This window comes from Pieris rapae, chromosome 10, assembly GCF_905147795.1.
Source record: "Pieris rapae chromosome 10, ilPieRapa1.1, whole genome shotgun sequence".
Lineage (NCBI taxonomy): Eukaryota > Metazoa > Arthropoda > Insecta > Lepidoptera > Pieridae > Pieris > Pieris rapae.
Window position 1 is genome coordinate 4,937,487 of NC_059518.1, and position 19,552 is coordinate 4,957,038.

Here is a 19,552-nt window from a genome sequence, read left to right on the forward strand (position 1 = left end):
ATACTTTACTTATATAAGCAATAACTGGATCACGTTTGTTGTCGAAACTTGTATTTCTAGGAAAGAAATTATCACGCCATTGTTATTAATTTTCAAATAGAACAAAGAAGTCTCGTAGACTGTCCGATGACTGTTGTGTATTTTATTTCGCGACTCTATTATTACATTTGTCTTCTTTTATATTATATACTTATACTAATATTATAAAGAGGTGAGATTTGTATATTTGTAACTAATTGGCTCAAAAAGTACAAGACAGATTTTCAAAATTCTTTCAACATTTGATTTGTAGTTTTTTTTAATTGCAAGACAAAAATAAGGATATATATTTTAAAGCTCAGTGGTATTTTTTTTGAAAAAATTCCCGTAGATGTCCTATTGCTATACCCTATTGCTAATTAAATTATTACTTAGGTATCTCCGCATTTACTGTACGTTCATGACAATATGTTTATCAGATAAATATTAAGCCGTGCGAATACAGTACGGGACGCTGGTCATTAAGACATTAACTCGATTTGAGGATCCAGCTATCACTGCATTGTTACTTAGGCCAATGTAAGGGATAACATGTTTTTACATTTATTTGTGCGACGGTATGTTTCTAATACACAAAGGAAAAAGCTAAGTGCGACCTAAAATTTTGTCTTCTCTAAAAAATTGTGAAAACGCCTCTACATATAATAAAGAAGTTAAACATGTATTTGTAACAGCAATCCCTTCATAGTGTTCATCTTTTAAAATAAACTTTAAAACTATATTTAATACAATCAACAATGTCAGCAAATTGTGTTACTATGTTAATGCAATAGTATAACCAATGATTACTCGGCAATTTATATCGTGCTTCTTGTTCTATATAAACTTTACACTTTTAATATAACGTACTAGCTTCAGAATAAAATAGATCATTAATATTTTCAGATCAGCAGTATTTACTTTATGACTTGTTTTATGTACTATGTTTCCGTTTTAATTTCAAAAATGTTTTGTTTTTGTACACAAGAACTCTGTCAATTTTTCTTTGTTATTAATTTAATATAATTTATCTACGAATGACAAGACTATTGACAATACATACGTTTTAACTAAGATAATTCAGATAAAATGTCTTGTCTGTCTTGTTTTACATATTATTTTAGTACTTACAATTCTTATTACTCTTCGTTAATGTATTACGCAATTGGCTATGCCTGCCGCCTCACCGCGCTGGCCTTACGCGTCCAGGTTCTTCAACTTGGAACAAATTTAACTATATATATATACATATATCTAAGTAGGCCAATTTCTCTCTAAATAATTGGGAAACCCTTAATAAAGGCAAAGTATTGTTAAAGTACCAGAATAATGCTTATATTGGCTTTTGTTTAAACAGTTTTACGGTATTTTTACTTTAGTATTGAGTGCCCCTTAATTGGTATGACCCCAATTCCGTCCGTAGCTTAACCTTGTTTAAACACCGGTTATAGAAGTTTAGTCTTCGTAATACTTTATCTTTACAACTTATTTATGGTATCCGAGTCAATGATGCAATTTATAGCCTAATTTGTTTTAAATATCTCCTTTAATTACATTTATTAGATAATTATGTTAACTCTTTACTGTTTTGGTTTTACGACTGGTTTATGGACTGAAGGATGTATTCATATGAAATAGATTAGCGAAACAAAAATGTTTTATCTTTTTTAATCACGTTCTTCATCGTTGAAGGTTGTGTTGGTGTTGCAAAACTTCCTTCATTCCTTTCATCATTTGTGTGTTTTTATAAAAAAAAATAAGCAAACAATAGTTAAATTATCATAAATAAGTAATGTTCGATTTATTCATATAGACAAATGCTATACTACGTAATATGCGAACAAATTATATTTGAATATTTTGTGATCTTGTTTCAATGTAACGAACTATAGATTTAAAACTAAATCATACCCTATAAGTAACAACTAAGTTCAAAAGCTTATAAATTTAAAATTGTTCTCAAATAACACAGCGAATTCTGAATTTGAGGGCGCTAAAGGAATTATTAGCTTGGAAGCATTTGAGATGTGGTGCTATCGTCGCATGCTTCGTATCAGCTGGATCCAGAAGGTCACTAACGAGGAGGTTCTGAGACGAGTTGTAATGGGGAAAAAACTTATGCGAAACATTAAGCAGCGAAAAGTTGCGTACCTGGGCCACGTGTTGCGCCATGACCGCTACCACCTCCTTCAGCTAATAATAATGGGTAAAATCCAGGGAAAACGGCGTGTTGGCCGAAGGAAGAAGTCATGGCTTCGCAACGTCAGGGAGTGGACAGGTATTGCGAGTGCGGAGGGGTTGCTGCATCTGGCGCAGGACAAGACGCGGTTCAGAGAACTGACGGCCAACCTCCAGTAATGGAGTGGCACTTGAAGAAGAAGAAAGGAATTATGTTACTGGCCCGTTTGACATTGATTATAGGATGCAAGTCGTTGACGGATCTTCTTGATACATAAATCTGGACATGTCACCTCACGTTTGACATGTCCAGGTTTTAATTTACTTAGTAATTTCTATAGTAACTCAATTTTACCTGTACCTAAATATATAATTATTCCCAAACAGTATTTTCATACTGTTTACATAATTGTTGATAGGCAGACATCCAAGCCATCATCTTTGCTCTGCATTCATCTCTGCATTGCGATGGCTAGTCTTACGTCACTGGCATTGTTTATGTTGGCTTGCTGGGATCTGAATGAAATAGGGGCAAACGATTTATTGGATTATACACTATTATACTCGCTTTCCAGTACTTTGATGTTTGTTTAAATTAAATTTACTGTTATTGTACACATATAAATAATGGCAGCAAGGAAACGGATCGTCGGTGTTATGGATACAAGGATAAAGTTTACGGGTTATATTTAAGTATTATCAGTAATTTGAAAATCACTATAGGGTAGTTAGTTTATTAAAATATCGGCATGGTTAATAGAAAATTCTTTTATGTATTTATATATATAAATCTCCTGTCACGATGTTTTTCCGCGATGGACTCTTAAACTACCGAACCGATATTAATCAAATTTGCACACCGTTTGGTGCAACTTAGATCTTTAATTATAGTCGCTATTTTATTTTATTCCAAATCAGTTGTTTATTATTACAATTTTAACAGATGGCGCCGCGTTAAAAGTAACAACGTTTCATATAAGCTAACTACCTTTTACATCAGTTCTCCTACAGTTTCCCTTGAATAGTTTACTACTATGTAATATAACAAAAACCCTAGTCACAGCAACACCGAGTCTGCTAGTGTATTTATAAAAATGGATAGCTTCATAAGCCCGATTTATAAATTTTTATTACGCAAATTGATTAGCTATCGTATTTCTAAGTTGAACATTGGTACGTAATTGAGCTTCTCTAAAATAAAGGAAAGGAAAAATAAAGGAGCAAGATAAAAATTCCATTTGCTTGGTGATTTAACATCCAAACCTTCGTCTCGCGAAATTTAAAGCCTCTCCGAATCTGTATCAAGGCGAACCTAAAATCGAGTTACATTCGATATACGATACGTCTCCGTGCATCGTAAAAGTATGTATACAATCACGTATTACCCATACAAATTGTATATACCAACCATAACACCAAATCTAATACATTGGGTATGGTTTTATATTTTTGTTGGGATATATGGACATACGTTTCGTGGCGTATTATTTTCACGAGGTCAGTGTATGGTTATAAAATTTGTTACGATTTTAAATTCAACACGTCCCGGAAATACCGAGCTATTGGAACTTTGGAATTTACTTATATATTGTTAGTTTTGCTAAATTTTTCTACGTATAGAACTAATATATATCTAGATAATTTTTAGGTATTCAAGAATATTATATTTATAACTAGTAGTTTTGCTTACCTATTCAAGTTTAATAGTAACGAGAAAAAAAGTTGTCTACTTTAATTAATTTTTTTATGCAAAAACACTTAAAATTCAGTCCACATTTCAATTGCAGCTTACTGATGAGAAATTTTGTCCAGAACATGGTAGTTAATTACAAGACGTACAGTGGTGATTAGGGTCCAAAGTTCTCATTTTAAAAGCGAAATTGTGGGTTATTTCTCCGCAATGTTTTTTTCGCTTTGCGGTTTCTCAGCATACGTTACTGGACTGTAAATTTCGTATTGTACTAAATATTTTTATGATTTATTTTATGAGATTCTTTAGCTCTGCAATCTTTACATAAAGTCGTTTCTGTAAAATGAGTTTTTACTTTTGGGGTAAAATGTTATACTATGTAATAAAACCATTTTATTATGTTGTTGCTGTCTGCGTTTTTTCACACTTTATGAAATAAATATAAGTATTAAAAAATATTGCAAACTATGAATGATGTTTATTAACAATAATTATGTAAATATTTATGATAAAAAACAATAACTAACTAATAAAAGGCAATATTGTAGGCAAGATTCCGAAGATACTAGCATAGACTAATTCTTTGTCCAACATGTTATAATATATTCACATTAAGTATACACACACACAGACACACTATTCTATACTTCACTAACGCATCAACCATTTTTAACTACTGGTGGTAAAAAAAGGCCTGGGGCATAAACTAAAAATAAAAAATAAATACACATATAGAAGTTACTTCTGTAATTCTGCGTTTAATCGTATAATTACTTGATAGTGGTCAATACCTAAAACTATTTATTATTATTAAAATCATAGATTTTCAACATATAGTTGGCCTAAAATACGCCTTCTATTTCCCAGTATAGAATAACTTTTCAAGGCAAGTATTGAATGTGGTATATACGGATTTACACAAACCAGTGTTAAGGGTTTACTCGCACATCGTATATTGATTTAGCATAGGCTGTCTATCCCGTATGATGTCTATGAGATTAGTACACAGCGTGTTATAATAATTTTAGGCTTTCAATATGAAACATTTAGATTATTTTTTAAAAAGGCTTACTAGAAGGTACCAAAGCTACCTCGGTAACCTCGCCAAAACTTGTCTCTTTCTTTGGAAGTTTCGAAGTCGATATATTGTATTACATATATATCGAATACTGACAAGTGGTTTGACATGCGAAAATGTTTTTAAAAGCTAGAATATAAAACTACAGATTCCTTAATATAAGCTTTAAAAGGCTTTGTATAAATACTCGTTGATTACTCATACCATTTTTCTTTTCATACTTAACATCTCTTTGAAACATAAAAATGTAACCTTTAACTAGTCAACGTCAAATACACATTGTAAACTAGGGCATAATCAAATTGTTTATCGATAGGTTTGAGTGCTTATATTTAGGGGGAGCAGAAATTAGCGTCAACCGATGGTAATTAGTTGTCAGACCTCAATAAATGTCCAACTCTGGGGACAATCTAGTTTTGTATTGATGTTTGAGCCGATAGTTGTGTTGTACAGCGTAGTTGAGAACTTTCCTATGTTGGAGTTGTGTGATACGTGATTTCCAGAAATTTAAAATACATTTTATTTCTGAAATACTCATGAATGGTTTGAAATTGATGCTGTTTTACACAGAACAGCTGTAGGTTCTGGGTCAGAACATTATCGTCTACGTAGGAACAAAGCACCCACTTTATTACAAATGTTCCAAAACATAACGTCGTTGGGATCGTAATGTATGAAAATGTCAACAAATATAAGTTTCTGTTCTCTATTATACGAATGATATAAAGTAGCCTTGTATAAAGGCTTTGTTTCATATATCTTAATGAATTATATTAATTGCTTTGATATTAAAGCTGACAGATACAAGGTCACCCTGTATATCATCATCTTGGTACTGTAAGTCATAATCCGTGACTCGGCATGTATACTGAATAAATATCTTAACAACAGCGTATTAATGTTTGCTTCAGACATAGGCACTGAGCTGGAAAACGTTGTTGATTTAAGCAAATTTTCGTTGAATACGCAGTGTTCGCATAATATTTGATAAAATATAAGTTGATTTAATGTGTTTTAGGTGTGGTCATATATTCAAAATGCAAACAATAGGACATATTGGGTTTTCATAAATGTATAAAGAATATCTTGTATACATATTGTGTATAATATTTTTAAATTTCTTTTATTACAGTAGACACTTAACAAATTTATACACGTTCCGTAATCACAATTTACAAGGATTTGACTGTTTTTTTAATTCTACTAATAATTACTTTCGAATTACAATATAAACATTGTAATATGTTTATACATATAAATCTTCTGCGTGTGTGTTTGTTATTAAACTCCTAAACGCATACTTTAATTACAGATTTGATGAAATTCTTTGTGTTAAAGTTGATTCGAGAATGGTTTAGATTTACAATAATTACATACATGTTTTTAATTGTATTTACGTACATGACAACGCTACTCGCGCGCTCAACGCGTAAATAAAACAATCTCTGTACCGGTTTCGGTATATTCTTGATTTTATTTTGTAAAAAAAGTATGTCATAACAAATACAAAATCGTAAAGTCACTTACCAAACAGCTATGTAATAAAAGGTATAGCAAACATCACTCACGTGCAAATTGATTTCTCGCGCCTTCTTAATGAATTTTATTGGCGACATGCCAACGTACACCATATTAGTTAGAATATGAATAGCAGTTTTGAATGTTTAATTTTCATTGCCTTTAAATTATGAAGGCTTCTCGTAAAACAAGATATTAACTTTACTATATCGTAGAATGTACAACCAAGGATAAATAGAAAGGGAATTAATATCATATGTTCAATATGATATGGTGTAAGTACTTTTACTCTATGATTTCTATATAATCAGCAAACACTGCTTCGTCTAATGTTTATGTTGCAAATAATGTGATATTGGAAAAATGTGTGACGCGTGTGATATCGGACTAAACGCTGTTGACCAATCACAATCTAACGAAGCATGCCAACGTATAAAGTTCGTCGAACGAGAATGCGTCAATTGCTGTCTAAAGTCAGTTATTTTCTTGATTTATATGATAATAATAAATCTACCCACAAGTATATTATTAGTATTTTAGTAATCCATAGATTATGTCATGCTGCGTATGTTTTTGTTGACGCATTCTGGCGGAACCAAATGAAAAACCATCTATTGACCTCTGAGAATTGAATAGCGTATTATGGTAATTGAAAAGCACTTTATTATTTTACTATAATAAGAGTTTTTATGGTATGATTTTGTATGGGATCTATTGAATATAATTTGTTCTTAGAAAAGTTTGTACTCATCAAGGTCAAGCTGTGACTACTTGAAATCAAATAATCCAATGAAAATGTTACACAGACTTATTGTCTGTAAGTATTTCGGAACCAATTCGACTCAGAAACCTTCTAGAAAAGATCTTACCAAGTCCTAAAAAGCCGGCAACTTGCGAGCCTTCTGAAGTGAAACTTGACTTTAGGCGCACGAGGGTAAATGTTTTACGGATGAAACGTCACAAAGATGTGCAGCGTTTTTATCTAAGAAAATAGCGAGAACGATTTAGACCGATTGAGAAAGAGTAATAAAGGGAGATCGAGAGAAAATCTATATAATAAATATAATAATAATAATATATCAACCAATGGCGTGGGTTGATATATTCGTTTAGTTGTTATTAGAACTTTAGATGGCAATTCTGTCACATAACGTCTTGTGCAGTAAACATTTTTTTATATTATCATTAGCAAGTATACAGTGTGTAAACAGTATGTATATAGATATACAAATATATGGAGTGATCAAATACAGGTACATGATCATCTATTGTGGCCTACCTTAGTAATAATTAATTTACGAAGAAGTTTCACTTCTGACATGTGTACTATGTACGCGCGCCCTTTTTTAAATTCACTTGAATACCTAAGAGAGTTTAGTATAAGGTGTCTGTCATGAGACCTTGCGGAACCGGTTCATGAGTTGTGCAAACGACACGTCATTATACGCGTAATGTAAACGCAGTCTTCTGAACTCCGACGAATATTATTTTCACTAATTAATTAACAAGAGTCCCAATCGTTGAACAAAATACGAGCGTAAAACATAATCCTGTTATTCTTACTTGAAACGAATATTGTAGTTGGTATTTAAAACTGAAAATAGTCTAATGTTTTTTTTTGTGTTCTTGTTCATCTGATATTTTCTGAGTTTAATTTGGGTTGGGTGAGATTTCATTGAAAAGCACCGTATGTGTTGTAGAAACTGGATTTTGGGTTAGTTTCTCGGGTCTAGGTCTAGTATTTGCCATCTTTTTAGACGAGTAACGTCATCTCCTGGATTTAACAGATTCGTAACCAGTTAATTTGTATGTTTACTTAATCTTTCCGTCTAAAGTAAATATATATTTATAGTTTTTTATGATCTGAATGTGTAGTTAATCACTTTAAAATAAAGAATTTTTTGCATAAAGACACGCTAAACTTTTGAATTGTACTTTTGCAATATCAGTTCAGTTGCATGTTTTTCTAATAATACCCTTCCCCTTCAGTTCTGAGAACTTGTAAATTTTTATCGCAGCTGTCGCCACCTTGGAATTTTCTAGTTTCACTTTTATTTAACTAGAAGCGTGTGAACCATTTTATTTTTTTCACAATTTACTGAGCGACCCGTGTCTCGTGGCATTCCATCCATCTTCGAAGATCCCCTATATGGAAGTTGCGTTTTTCATATAATTGCGTATATGAAATACTTGAGTGAGTTGAAATGAATAATTTCAATAAACGCAGAACTTGTTTTTCAATTTAAACTTTTTTTACCAAATTATATAAAATTTCAATAAGGTTTATTGAAATTAAGCCAAATTATTGATTCCGTCTGTCATGTTGAAGTCTGCTTAAATCGCTTGACTTATTGTAAAAACAAGTTCTTTAGTCCTGAAGTAATTTAAGGTAAAAAATTAAAGATGGCGTGGCGTTATCTTAGTCTTGGCGGCTATTTGGCTAATTAAAAAACTTTACCGTAGCAAGTGCTTGCTAATCTTTATGATTATACCTTTTTTATTCGTCTAATAATAATAGCTAACTCACAAAAACATTAATAAGCCTCGGTTTAATTAACCTATTCATTCAAAGAAATGAATTATGCTTCTTTCATTCCTAATAAGACCAATTCAAAGTTATCTTCGCCGAGCAAAAAAATTATATAAATGTTCGCAACAGGCTTTATCAAACAAGGCAGAGGTTGTAGACAACTTTATAATAACGATAGATCAAGCGGCACCTTATACCGTTCAAAGATAATCATAATTGTGTTTTTTATTTGCAGGTAAGTGGCTGCGAAATGGCGGAATGGAGCGAGGTATCTTTTAATGAACTTGTATGTATTAAAAAAGCTTTATAAAGGAATTGTAAGATTCAATGACATAATCACCTATGTCGTAGTGTTTAGTAGTAATGACAAAATTAATGTTAAAGACATAATGACTATTTTTTCATATATTTTGTTAAAATTTCAAGTATTATACATAAATAAATAAAAATAATATAGCTAGACTATTTTGTAGCCTTCTGGCAGTGCGAGTGTCTATCGGCGGCGGTGTCACTTAACATCAGGTAAGCCTTATACCCGTCTACCTCCTGTAACATAAAAAAAATGGGATTAGCACTGTTGATATAGTAACAAAAGACTAAAAATAATTTGACAACAATATCAAATAAATCCTTTTCTAAAAGTACATACAATATATTATTAAAAACGAATATATGTAATCGTAAAGACGCCTTAGTGGTAGCGTGAATTGGTTAATGAAAAGAAATTAAATTTTAATAGGTAAGTATAACTTTAATTTCCTATTATTCAAGATATATTTGAACCGTTACCATATCCATTTGATCGTAACGTATACAGTAGGCCCTGTTTACGGTAGCTAAAGCTTCCGTGCGACATGCTCTATCGATAAATGTGGGAGCGCCGCACGCCTGTAATTGTGGCCTGTCCTGTCAACCAAGTTAATTCCTCATTGAGGAGTTGGTTAATTGTGGGGATAAATCAAACTGTCCCTCTCCGAGTAATGGAGAGGTTTCCTGTATATATCTAATTAAACGGCAATTAAAGTTTCGTTATACTTGGATAATGGATGACATCGTTACGCTTACATTATTAAAAGAAATAGTTTTATGATTAGCTATCTTAAGTAAATATTTATATTTACCACTTAAAATGTAATTATGCAAAGTTTAGTTACTTCAGATTATTGTCCTTCAGTTGCACTCTCCGTTGTGTGTTTTCAGCAAACTGAAACTTGAAATTCGTCAGGGACGGAATCTAGTACCACTCTGGATAAAGTACCAAATAGCTATGCAACACATAAATTATTTGAAAGATAAAAATTCCCAATAAGATACTTCGCATTTCATGACAAATAGCGCTATCTGACAGTCGTGATACGCAAAAATACTGTTTATCCTACCAATAAGTAATAAATAACTTATTTGGAACTTATCCGGCCATTGTGAAACAGGCCCTAAAAATAAAATTGACTTGCCTAAACACTTTTCAATAAAGCTTTCGTAAACGGGTGAAAACACGAATTGACAACATAATTTAACGCTTCAATTCAGTCAAAGCAATCGTAGTCAGCTAGACTGATAAAACAAATTTACAGATAACTAATTGATAATAACTAAATATTTATAGTTAGTATGCCAATCACAATTTTGTATACTGGTCTGTGCGTTACTGATAAGTTAATTTCGCATACATATAACATTGTTTCAAATATAAACTGCTGAAGTGTTAAAAATATATATCTGGATAAGAAATTCTTGAAAGGATTAAGACGCCACCTGCCAACTGATAGTCTTACTCGACTGAAGATAATCAAATAAGTCTATTACATGCGACACAAGTGCCGCTAAGTAGATTACTATCTAACCACTTATTTTTATACTTAATTAAGCATTAAAATGTCATTTAATTTTTATCCCGTCATCTGGGTTGGAATTTTTTGTGTTGCGGTATGTGTACGTAAAGGAAAATGCGGTTTCGTTTATTATTATTAATTATTTTTTGTAAATGATTAAACTACGTTCTACCTGTTAAATTTGCACAATTGTTTATAAAATTTAGCTACAAATTTTTTGTATGTATCTCCTTCTCTCAAATTTTGTTTTCGATATCATGAACAGGAATAAATTGTATTATTAACCAGTAACATATATTATTGATTTATAGATTTTTTAATTACCTAGTGAAATTAAAATTTCGTTTTCATTTGTAGTTTGTATAATAAATTATTTTACCAATTGCCATTCATGAATACTTACAGAATTAAATATTAAGTTCTATATTGAAAAAAAACAAAGTACGATATATTCTTCGGATAGATAAGTTACTATGAATATCTGATACTATCTTAAGCAATTTAAAAGCCTTTAGCACATTATGTTGAACTAATGTCCGTGAATTTAAACAAAAAATGCAAATTGTTAATTGTTAGCTCAAGGTTTTAGTTCTTATGTAAAGGTAAAAAATCGTATGTGCCATACCGTGACGTATCTTACATTGAAAATAGGTTTTTGTAGGAAATAATAATGTATGATGCTATACTCGAGTTTAGAATGTAAGGACACTGTTGGTAACTCTTGTAATATATTTATTATATATTTCTCAAGTGCCTTCTAAACTTATTGCTGAAGGTTTAGAAGCCCATTGAACTGATGTGTATGTATTGTCAACAAAACCACATTATATTTAATTATGTTTTGTAGAACAGAGTGGAGAAATGAGTAGGAGGCTTACTTGATGTTAGTGAAATGGATTACTCAACTTGCGATAAAATAAATCGTGTTAGTTTCAAAAGCATGTTCTAAATAAATTTTCATCATAAATGAATTGAAAGTGTAAAAAATTCTGTGGTTTTTTTTCCTATCAAAGATTTTTTTTTAAATCGTGTACGATCTATGAAAATAGATACATAAACTAATTAAGTCCACCATATATTTTTTCCATTCGCAGTAGGGGGCCAAAAAAAGAAACAATGTACTTTTTTGGAGTTTGGCGACCAGATAAGTTCTTAAGGGATACCTCGTGGTACCGGGGTGCGAGTGCGTTGCCAGCCTTTTCTGAATTGATATGCTCTTCACTTGAACGTGTTGGTTTTATTCTAAACATTTTTTTATTTTTTTACAAAATCTGTTTACTTATTGGTGATTGGTTAAGCCTAATTTAAACATTTGGTTATTCAAAAGGTTGCATGAAAATTCTGAACCAGAAACTTTCCATGTATAATAAATTGTATCAAGTGCTTGTAAATGTTTTGAATGATTATGACGTTTTGGCAAACATAGAGTTTTTTAAGAAGTGCACGCTCTGACGCGATGTCTAAACAATATTATTATTGCAATAAAGTGTATGTTTTATGCGCTGGAAACGAAAATACATCTTATTTGAATTTAATAGTAAAATTATATCTGGCTTCGGTCCATTCATTTTATATATTCTCAAATAACATATTTCAATTTAATGTCCAAAGGTCCATAGATCTGATACGTAATTATATACGAAATATATTTTGTAAATATTGCATTGTGAATATTACGAAGCACATAACTATTATTACGTGCAACGTACAATTAATTTGATTCGTGACTACATTGTAATTAAAAAACACTCAGGAATTTTACTTGATTTCAAGGGAACGATTTAGAGATTTTGCACACCTGCGACTCATTTGGCAAATGTACATTAAATTCGATTAAGTATCCCTTTTAATGGTCGTTAAATTGCAATCTTTCAATGTACATTTTATTGCATAGTAAAACGTTGTACAGCATATATATATCGAAGGGATTTCAAATAGTCGTAGTAATAACCAGGTTATTTATTTACACTTTATTACCTTAAAGATACATATTGAAAAATATGTTACATCATTTACTAGGCAACGGGCGGTCTTATCGCTAACTAGCGATTTCTTTTAGGCAACCCTATTCTTGTAAAATAAAAATATCTGTTGAGGGTAAAGTACATGAATTCTACATAAATAATTAACAGGAAACATAAAATTACATGTAACTAGAATTATGCAATGCTAAAGTAAAATCTTAAAATATAATAAATAAATGCTTATCTTTTTCTTTATGAGTCACTAGCTGACCCGGCGAACTTTGTTCCGCCTTAATGGCAATAAAAAAGCAGTTTGGGTTTTTTTATTGGAAAAAATACAAAAAAATTAAATACCTACATTAATCATTCATTATTATTTCTGTATTTTAGTACATAGGTTGCTCTTCCCTTAAGTACCTTGTGATACACATTTTTTCATTTTTTGTTTTATTATCAGGCGCAAAAACAAACAACGCTGATGGTCTTCCGACCCGTGAACATGCCACGTATAATTGACCATGGGAAAAACATGAATGTTCTAGATTTAAACCACAAACTTTTAAGGATTGGCCTTGTGATTTGTTGATGGTCATGGCAAATGCAAGACGTATCGGAAATTGAAGTCTTTTAAATTCAAACGGCATATCGGTTGGGATCATCGGGATCCTCGGAATAAGAACTTCCTCACCTTTGAATTTTCCTATCATTATCGTAGCGTAAATTACATTGTTCTTCAATTTTCTAACCACCAAACGCATACCATTATGTAGTTCAGGTCATCTACATCTTTATTCTTTTTCTTCTTTTTTATCAGTAAGCAATGTAACTCTCATGTTTGTTGTCAGCTGCACTTTCGTCACATAGCGCCATAGATTTGACGATTTGAGGCAAGCGTTTATTTCGTCGACAGCCGTAGATCTTGGAATTACTGGCAGTATTTGGCGGAAATTGCCAGACAGTAAAATCATTGCTCCTCCAAAACATCTCGATTCATTGCGTAAATCTTTTAATGTTCGGTTAAGTGCTTCCAATGCACGTTTATGCGCCATTGTGCATTCGTCCCAGATGATGATTTTCGATGCCGCTAAAACTTTGGCCATTGCTGAGTGTTTTGCAATATTACACGTTGGTTCTCCAATAGTTTGAAGATTTAACGGTAATTTTAATTCTGAATGAGCCGTACGGCATCCTTCTAACAATGTGGCTGCTATTTCAGAAGAAGCAACTGCAACCGCTATGTTGGATCTCGCCCGAACAGTTGCTAAAACTAATGACATGAGGAATGTCTTGCCAGTTCCACCAAGGGCATCTAGGAAATATAAACCACCATTTTCATCATCGTTTGCCTTCATTAAAGTATCATAAACTTCCTTTACTCGATTAAATGCGTCATTCGACAACAACAACAAATAGAAACATTCATCATTCTTTGGATGAACTGTATACATACGACCATACCGAGTTTTATAGTTCTCTTCACTGTTTATACGAATGGGCAATAGCACTATCATTATAATTAAATTGTAAATTGTAAAAATAATTAAACGTATTTATTTAATAGAAATATTTTGAATATTGATTTCTTACAAATATCAAATTGTCATATATACGTCATTACATAGCTGTCATTATACGTCAATTACATAGCTATCATTTGCGTTTTATTATTCCAAGTCTGATTCTTATTTGTTATACCACTTTTTATAGTGACTGACGTTTCATGTCAAGTCCCACGGGAACGCTGTCGAACGGGATAAAAAGTATCCTATGTCCGTCTCCTGGCTCTAAGCTACCTCCATACCAATTTTCACTCAAATCTGTTCTTTCGTTCTTGAGTTATAAGTGGTGTAACTAACACGACTTTCTTTTATATATATAGATAACTAGCTGACCTGGCGAACTTTGTTCCGCCTTAATGGCAATAAATAAGCAGTTTGGGTTTTTTTATTGGAAAAAATACAAAAAAATTAAATACCTACATTAATCATTCATTATTATTTCTGTATTTTAGTACATAGGTTGCTCTTCCCTTAAGTACCTTGTGATACACATTTTTTCATTTTTTGTTTTATTATCAGGCGCAAAAACAAACAACGCTGATGGTCTTCCGACCCGTGAACATGCCACGTATAATTGACCATGGGAAAAACATGAATGTTCTAGATTTAAACCACAAACTTTTAAGGATTGGCCTTGTGATTTGTTGATGGTCATGGCAAATGCAAGACGTATCGGAAATTGAAGTCTTTTAAATTCAAACGGCATATCGGTTGGGATCATCGGGATCCTCGGAATAAGAACTTCCTCACCTTTGAATTTTCCTATCATTATCGTAGCGTAAATTACATTGTTCTTCAATTTTCTAACCACCAAACGCATACCATTATGTAGTTCAGGTCATCTACATCTTTATTCTTTTTCTTCTTTTTTATCAGTAAGCAATGTAACTCTCATGTTTGTTGTCAGCTGCACTTTCGTCACATAGCGCCATAGATTTGACGATTTGAGGCAAGCGTTTATTTCGTCGACAGCCGTAGATCTTGGAATTACTGGCAGTATTTGGCGGAAATTGCCAGACAGTAAAATCATTGCTCCTCCAAAACATCTCGATTCATTGCGTAAATCTTTTAATGTTCGGTTAAGTGCTTCCAATGCACGTTTATGCGCCATTGTGCATTCGTCCCAGATGATGATTTTCGATGCCGCTAAAACTTTGGCCATTGCTGAGTGTTTTGCAATATTACACGTTGGTTCTCCAATAGTTTGAAGATTTAACGGTAATTTTAATTCTGAATGAGCCGTACGGCATCCTTCTAACAATGTGGCTGCTATTTCAGAAGAAGCAACTGCAACCGCTATGTTGGATCTCGCCCGAACAGTTGCTAAAACTAATGACATGAGGAATGTCTTGCCAGTTCCACCAAGGGCATCTAGGAAATATAAACCACCATTTTCATCATCGTTTGCCTTCATTAAAGTATCATAAACTTCCTTTACTCGATTAAATGCGTCATTCGACAACAACAACAAATAGAAACATTCATCATTCTTTGGATGAACTGTATACATACGACCATACCGAGTTTTATAGTTCTCTTCACTGTTTATACGAATGGGCAATAGCACTATCATTATAATTAAATTGTAAATTGTAAAAATAATTAAACGTATTTATTTAATAGAAATATTTTGAATATTGATTTCTTACAAATATCAAATTGTCATATATACGTCATTACATAGCTGTCATTATACGTCAATTACATAGCTATCATTTGCGTTTTATTATTCCAAGTCTGATTCTTATTTGTTATACCACTTTTTATAGTGACTGACGTTTCATGTCAAGTCCCACGGGAACGCTGTCGAACGGGATAAAAAGTATCCTATGTCCGTCTCCTGGCTCTAAGCTACCTCCATACCAATTTTCACTCAAATCTGTTCTTTCGTTCTTGAGTTATAAGTGGTGTAACTAACACGACTTTCTTTTATATATATAGATTATGATATATAAGTAGCAAGCTAATTACGAGGAAGAGAAATACTTTAAACGAAGATTCTTAAATAAATTTAAATTTGCTCGTTAGATATCAAAGGGAAAGAGTTCCCTAGTACTTTTCACAGTAAAGGAGGAGTGTTAGAATTATGTTTTATAAGTAGGAAATTTAAGTATTAGAGTATCAGAGAACGTAAATTAAAACACCGCTAGAAAAGAGTTTTAGGATTGAAAATAGTATTATGAGAAATGTGCATCTTGTGCCGCAATCTAAAAATAAGTTAAACATTTAAACATATCTATGATTTCAGTTGATAATATTCAACTGCTAGTTAGGCAACCAATGAGAACGCACATTACTCTGCGTCACTAAGGAGGATTTTTAAGAAAACCCACCAAAAATATATGAATCTTGTATGCAAACAAATAACACAACAATTCTCGACACTACATTTTAACGATTACAATCGTGTATGTTTCGTGTATACCCAGCCTAACTGACGTTTAATAACCCATTAGCTGTCAGATGCAAACTGAAAATTACCTGTAATCGTGATACACAAATGATGCGTTAAAACTTAAAAACGCTTTTGCGAAATTGAACGTTGCGTATTTTGACCGATCAGCAGTTTATTGCTAATGATATTTAATACATGTGCGAAGTAATTCGATTGTAATGGATTTTAGTAGAGTTTAATATTGTTGCTCGATAAATCGGTTACGTGATAGAAATATGTATCAGTGGGGCGGACTTTATAGCCAATATAATAATGATCTATTGTGAGCGGGAAAATGTCTTTATAATTTCTTGCATTTAAGCTCGTTTTCTGCAGTAGAAAGTAAATTGTTAACCTATGACACGTCAGCACATTGGCTGGTTTCTTATAGCGAAGTTGAAGGCTTTATATGCATTCCCCGAAGTTCAATGGTTATGGTTTCCGTATCCGCCCCGTTAGAAGTCCGTAATCTGTTTGATACTGGATTTACACCAGGCATCCTTTCTGGTATTCAAAGAGACCCCCAGTAGGGTGTTTACCCTACCGCATATGGGGACTCCCGGGGCCGTTTTCCCTTTCTACGGGAGCACCTTGTCCCTGCCTGACCAAAATCTTCATTCTATTTTGAGCTTCTTCTTACATTAACGTTTTTTAAAGTATTCTGAGAACATTAAACAACTAATTTTGCTTCTCATAATATCAACAATAAAAGTCGCTCGCAACTTGTCTATTTTCTGATTAAAGATTAATTTTACATTGCTCATGTAACGATATCGTAAAATCACAAGGCGTGCATTCATTGTTTAAGTAAACAGTGGAGATAGTGCCTAAAAATAATATACGCTTTTAAATGCAAGATTCTTGTGACGTTACATTAGATAACTTCTCCTTTGGGACTTGAATGAGACTGCAATCTTGTAAAACAGAATATACTGCATTCTCTGTTAAACTTTTATTTCGTGCCATTTTTTTTTACATCCCGATGGCTCTACGGTACGGGCCTTTTGGTTTTATTCAACCTTTGAAGATAATTTCTATTTGAAAAATATATTTCAAAAATAGTGGTATGATTTTAGGGTGCGTCATCATGCTTCCGGTTATGCCACCAAGTCCATTAGTGTATCCAGTTTTATTATCTTTGCCCTCAAGCGAAACCTTTCTACTTCTAATACCAGCATTGGAAAGCTGAATGTTCGGTGCAAATGTATGGATAAACTGTGTCCTGTCATATCCATAGAACTCAACACAAATGAATATCAAATAAATTCTCTAAAACAACACACATTGTTTACCCGAATTGTTTATATAGCGCAAGCAAGCATTTACCAGTTTCATAACGGTTTACATAATAAAATATGTGATAACAGATTTGTTATAAACTGTTTACGTTCACTTATGTGCTTTTTCCGATAGTGGTTTTGTTTATTGTTTAATATTTAAACCATTTTAAATTGTCGTCTTTTTATACAATATACTGTGTATAGTCTAAAAGAAAAAAATCGGTACGTTCATTTGAGCTTAACAAATTATAAGTTTTTAATACAAATCAAGTACTCCAGGAAAACAGTGACTAACTTTATCGCCACTGTATTCCAGTAGCAGAATCGAATAAAATCTTTATACAGGACGTCCCAAGAGATAGGTCCCTAATATAATAAGGTGTACCCTTATTACAATGTTCTTAGTAATCCTGTCAAATGTTTTTTCTTTCTCTATTTTTAATCTGTTCTGAAGAGTGACAGTCCTTTTATTAAAACACTCTAATATGATTCATGTAGGTATATGTTGTCATTTTAAGGTAGAAACGAATTTCGTTACAGATATTGTTAAAATATTTCGAAAATTTAACTTTTAAGTTTATTAGCTGTGTCAAAAGATAATTTTACTTCGATCACGGATAACCCGTATAATACTTAACAAACTTGCATATATTTTGATGCATGCCTAAGATTGTGCCTCCGAGCAGGCTAACAAAGATTTATTTGAAATTGTAATTCGTATTCAGTACCTTTAATTCATGTAGTTTTTATTAACTAAAAGAAATTTTGAATTCATACAATGTTACTGTTCTAAGTTTAAATTATTCTAAGGTTCAATCATTGAATTTATGTTAAGAAATTTCGTAGAAATACTTTCGACTTAATTTCATCATGGGTGAATTTAAATTTACATTTTATCCATAAAAATTGAATCCGTATGGCCCCGATTTAACTCTTTCGTATCTTTCTTTTATATATTAAACTAGCGGATCCGACAGACGTTGTCCTGTCTACACGTCTTTAATTTCAAAATTTCAATTTTTAATTAGCCATTTTGATGAAAATTATTATTCAAATGTTATGACAATATCTAACGATCCAGCACATGGTCACACACGATATAACACAGTGATAACAAAACTTTTTTTAAATTTCGGGACAGACTAAAATTAAAATTCGAATATTATTTAAAATTTGACACTGCGATGGTAGCGCCGTCTGTCGGATCCAATGTAAAACATTCCAAAATCAACAACAACTAATAAATTGAAAATTAATTAAAAAAACATTGTCCAGCGGACAAAATTGTGAATCTAAACCATTCCCAGATCCCCTTGAACACACACAAAAAATTTCGTCTAAATCGGTCCAGTCGTTTAGGAGGAGTTCAGTCACATACACACGCACACAAGAAATATATATATTAAGATTTTCCGTGTGTTGAAAAGATACAAATGAGTACTAAATCTTTAATGCTGCAATTAGATTGATT

The 19,552-nt window shown here is 32.2% G+C and overlaps 2 protein-coding genes across 6 annotated transcripts in view; both read left to right on the top strand.

Annotated features, from left to right (window-relative positions):
* LOC110991321 (uncharacterized protein C18B11.02c) overlaps positions 1 to 19,552 on the top strand; it is a 256,098-nt gene that overhangs the window by 164,791 nt on the left and 71,755 nt on the right. The window lies entirely within an intron of this gene.
* LOC123689499 lies at positions 2,033 to 2,376 on the top strand. The gene has a single exon (XM_045629827.1). It carries the CDS (start codon positions 2,044 to 2,046, stop codon positions 2,374 to 2,376), a length of 333 nt encoding a protein of 110 aa, XP_045485783.1. The 5' UTR covers positions 2,033 to 2,043.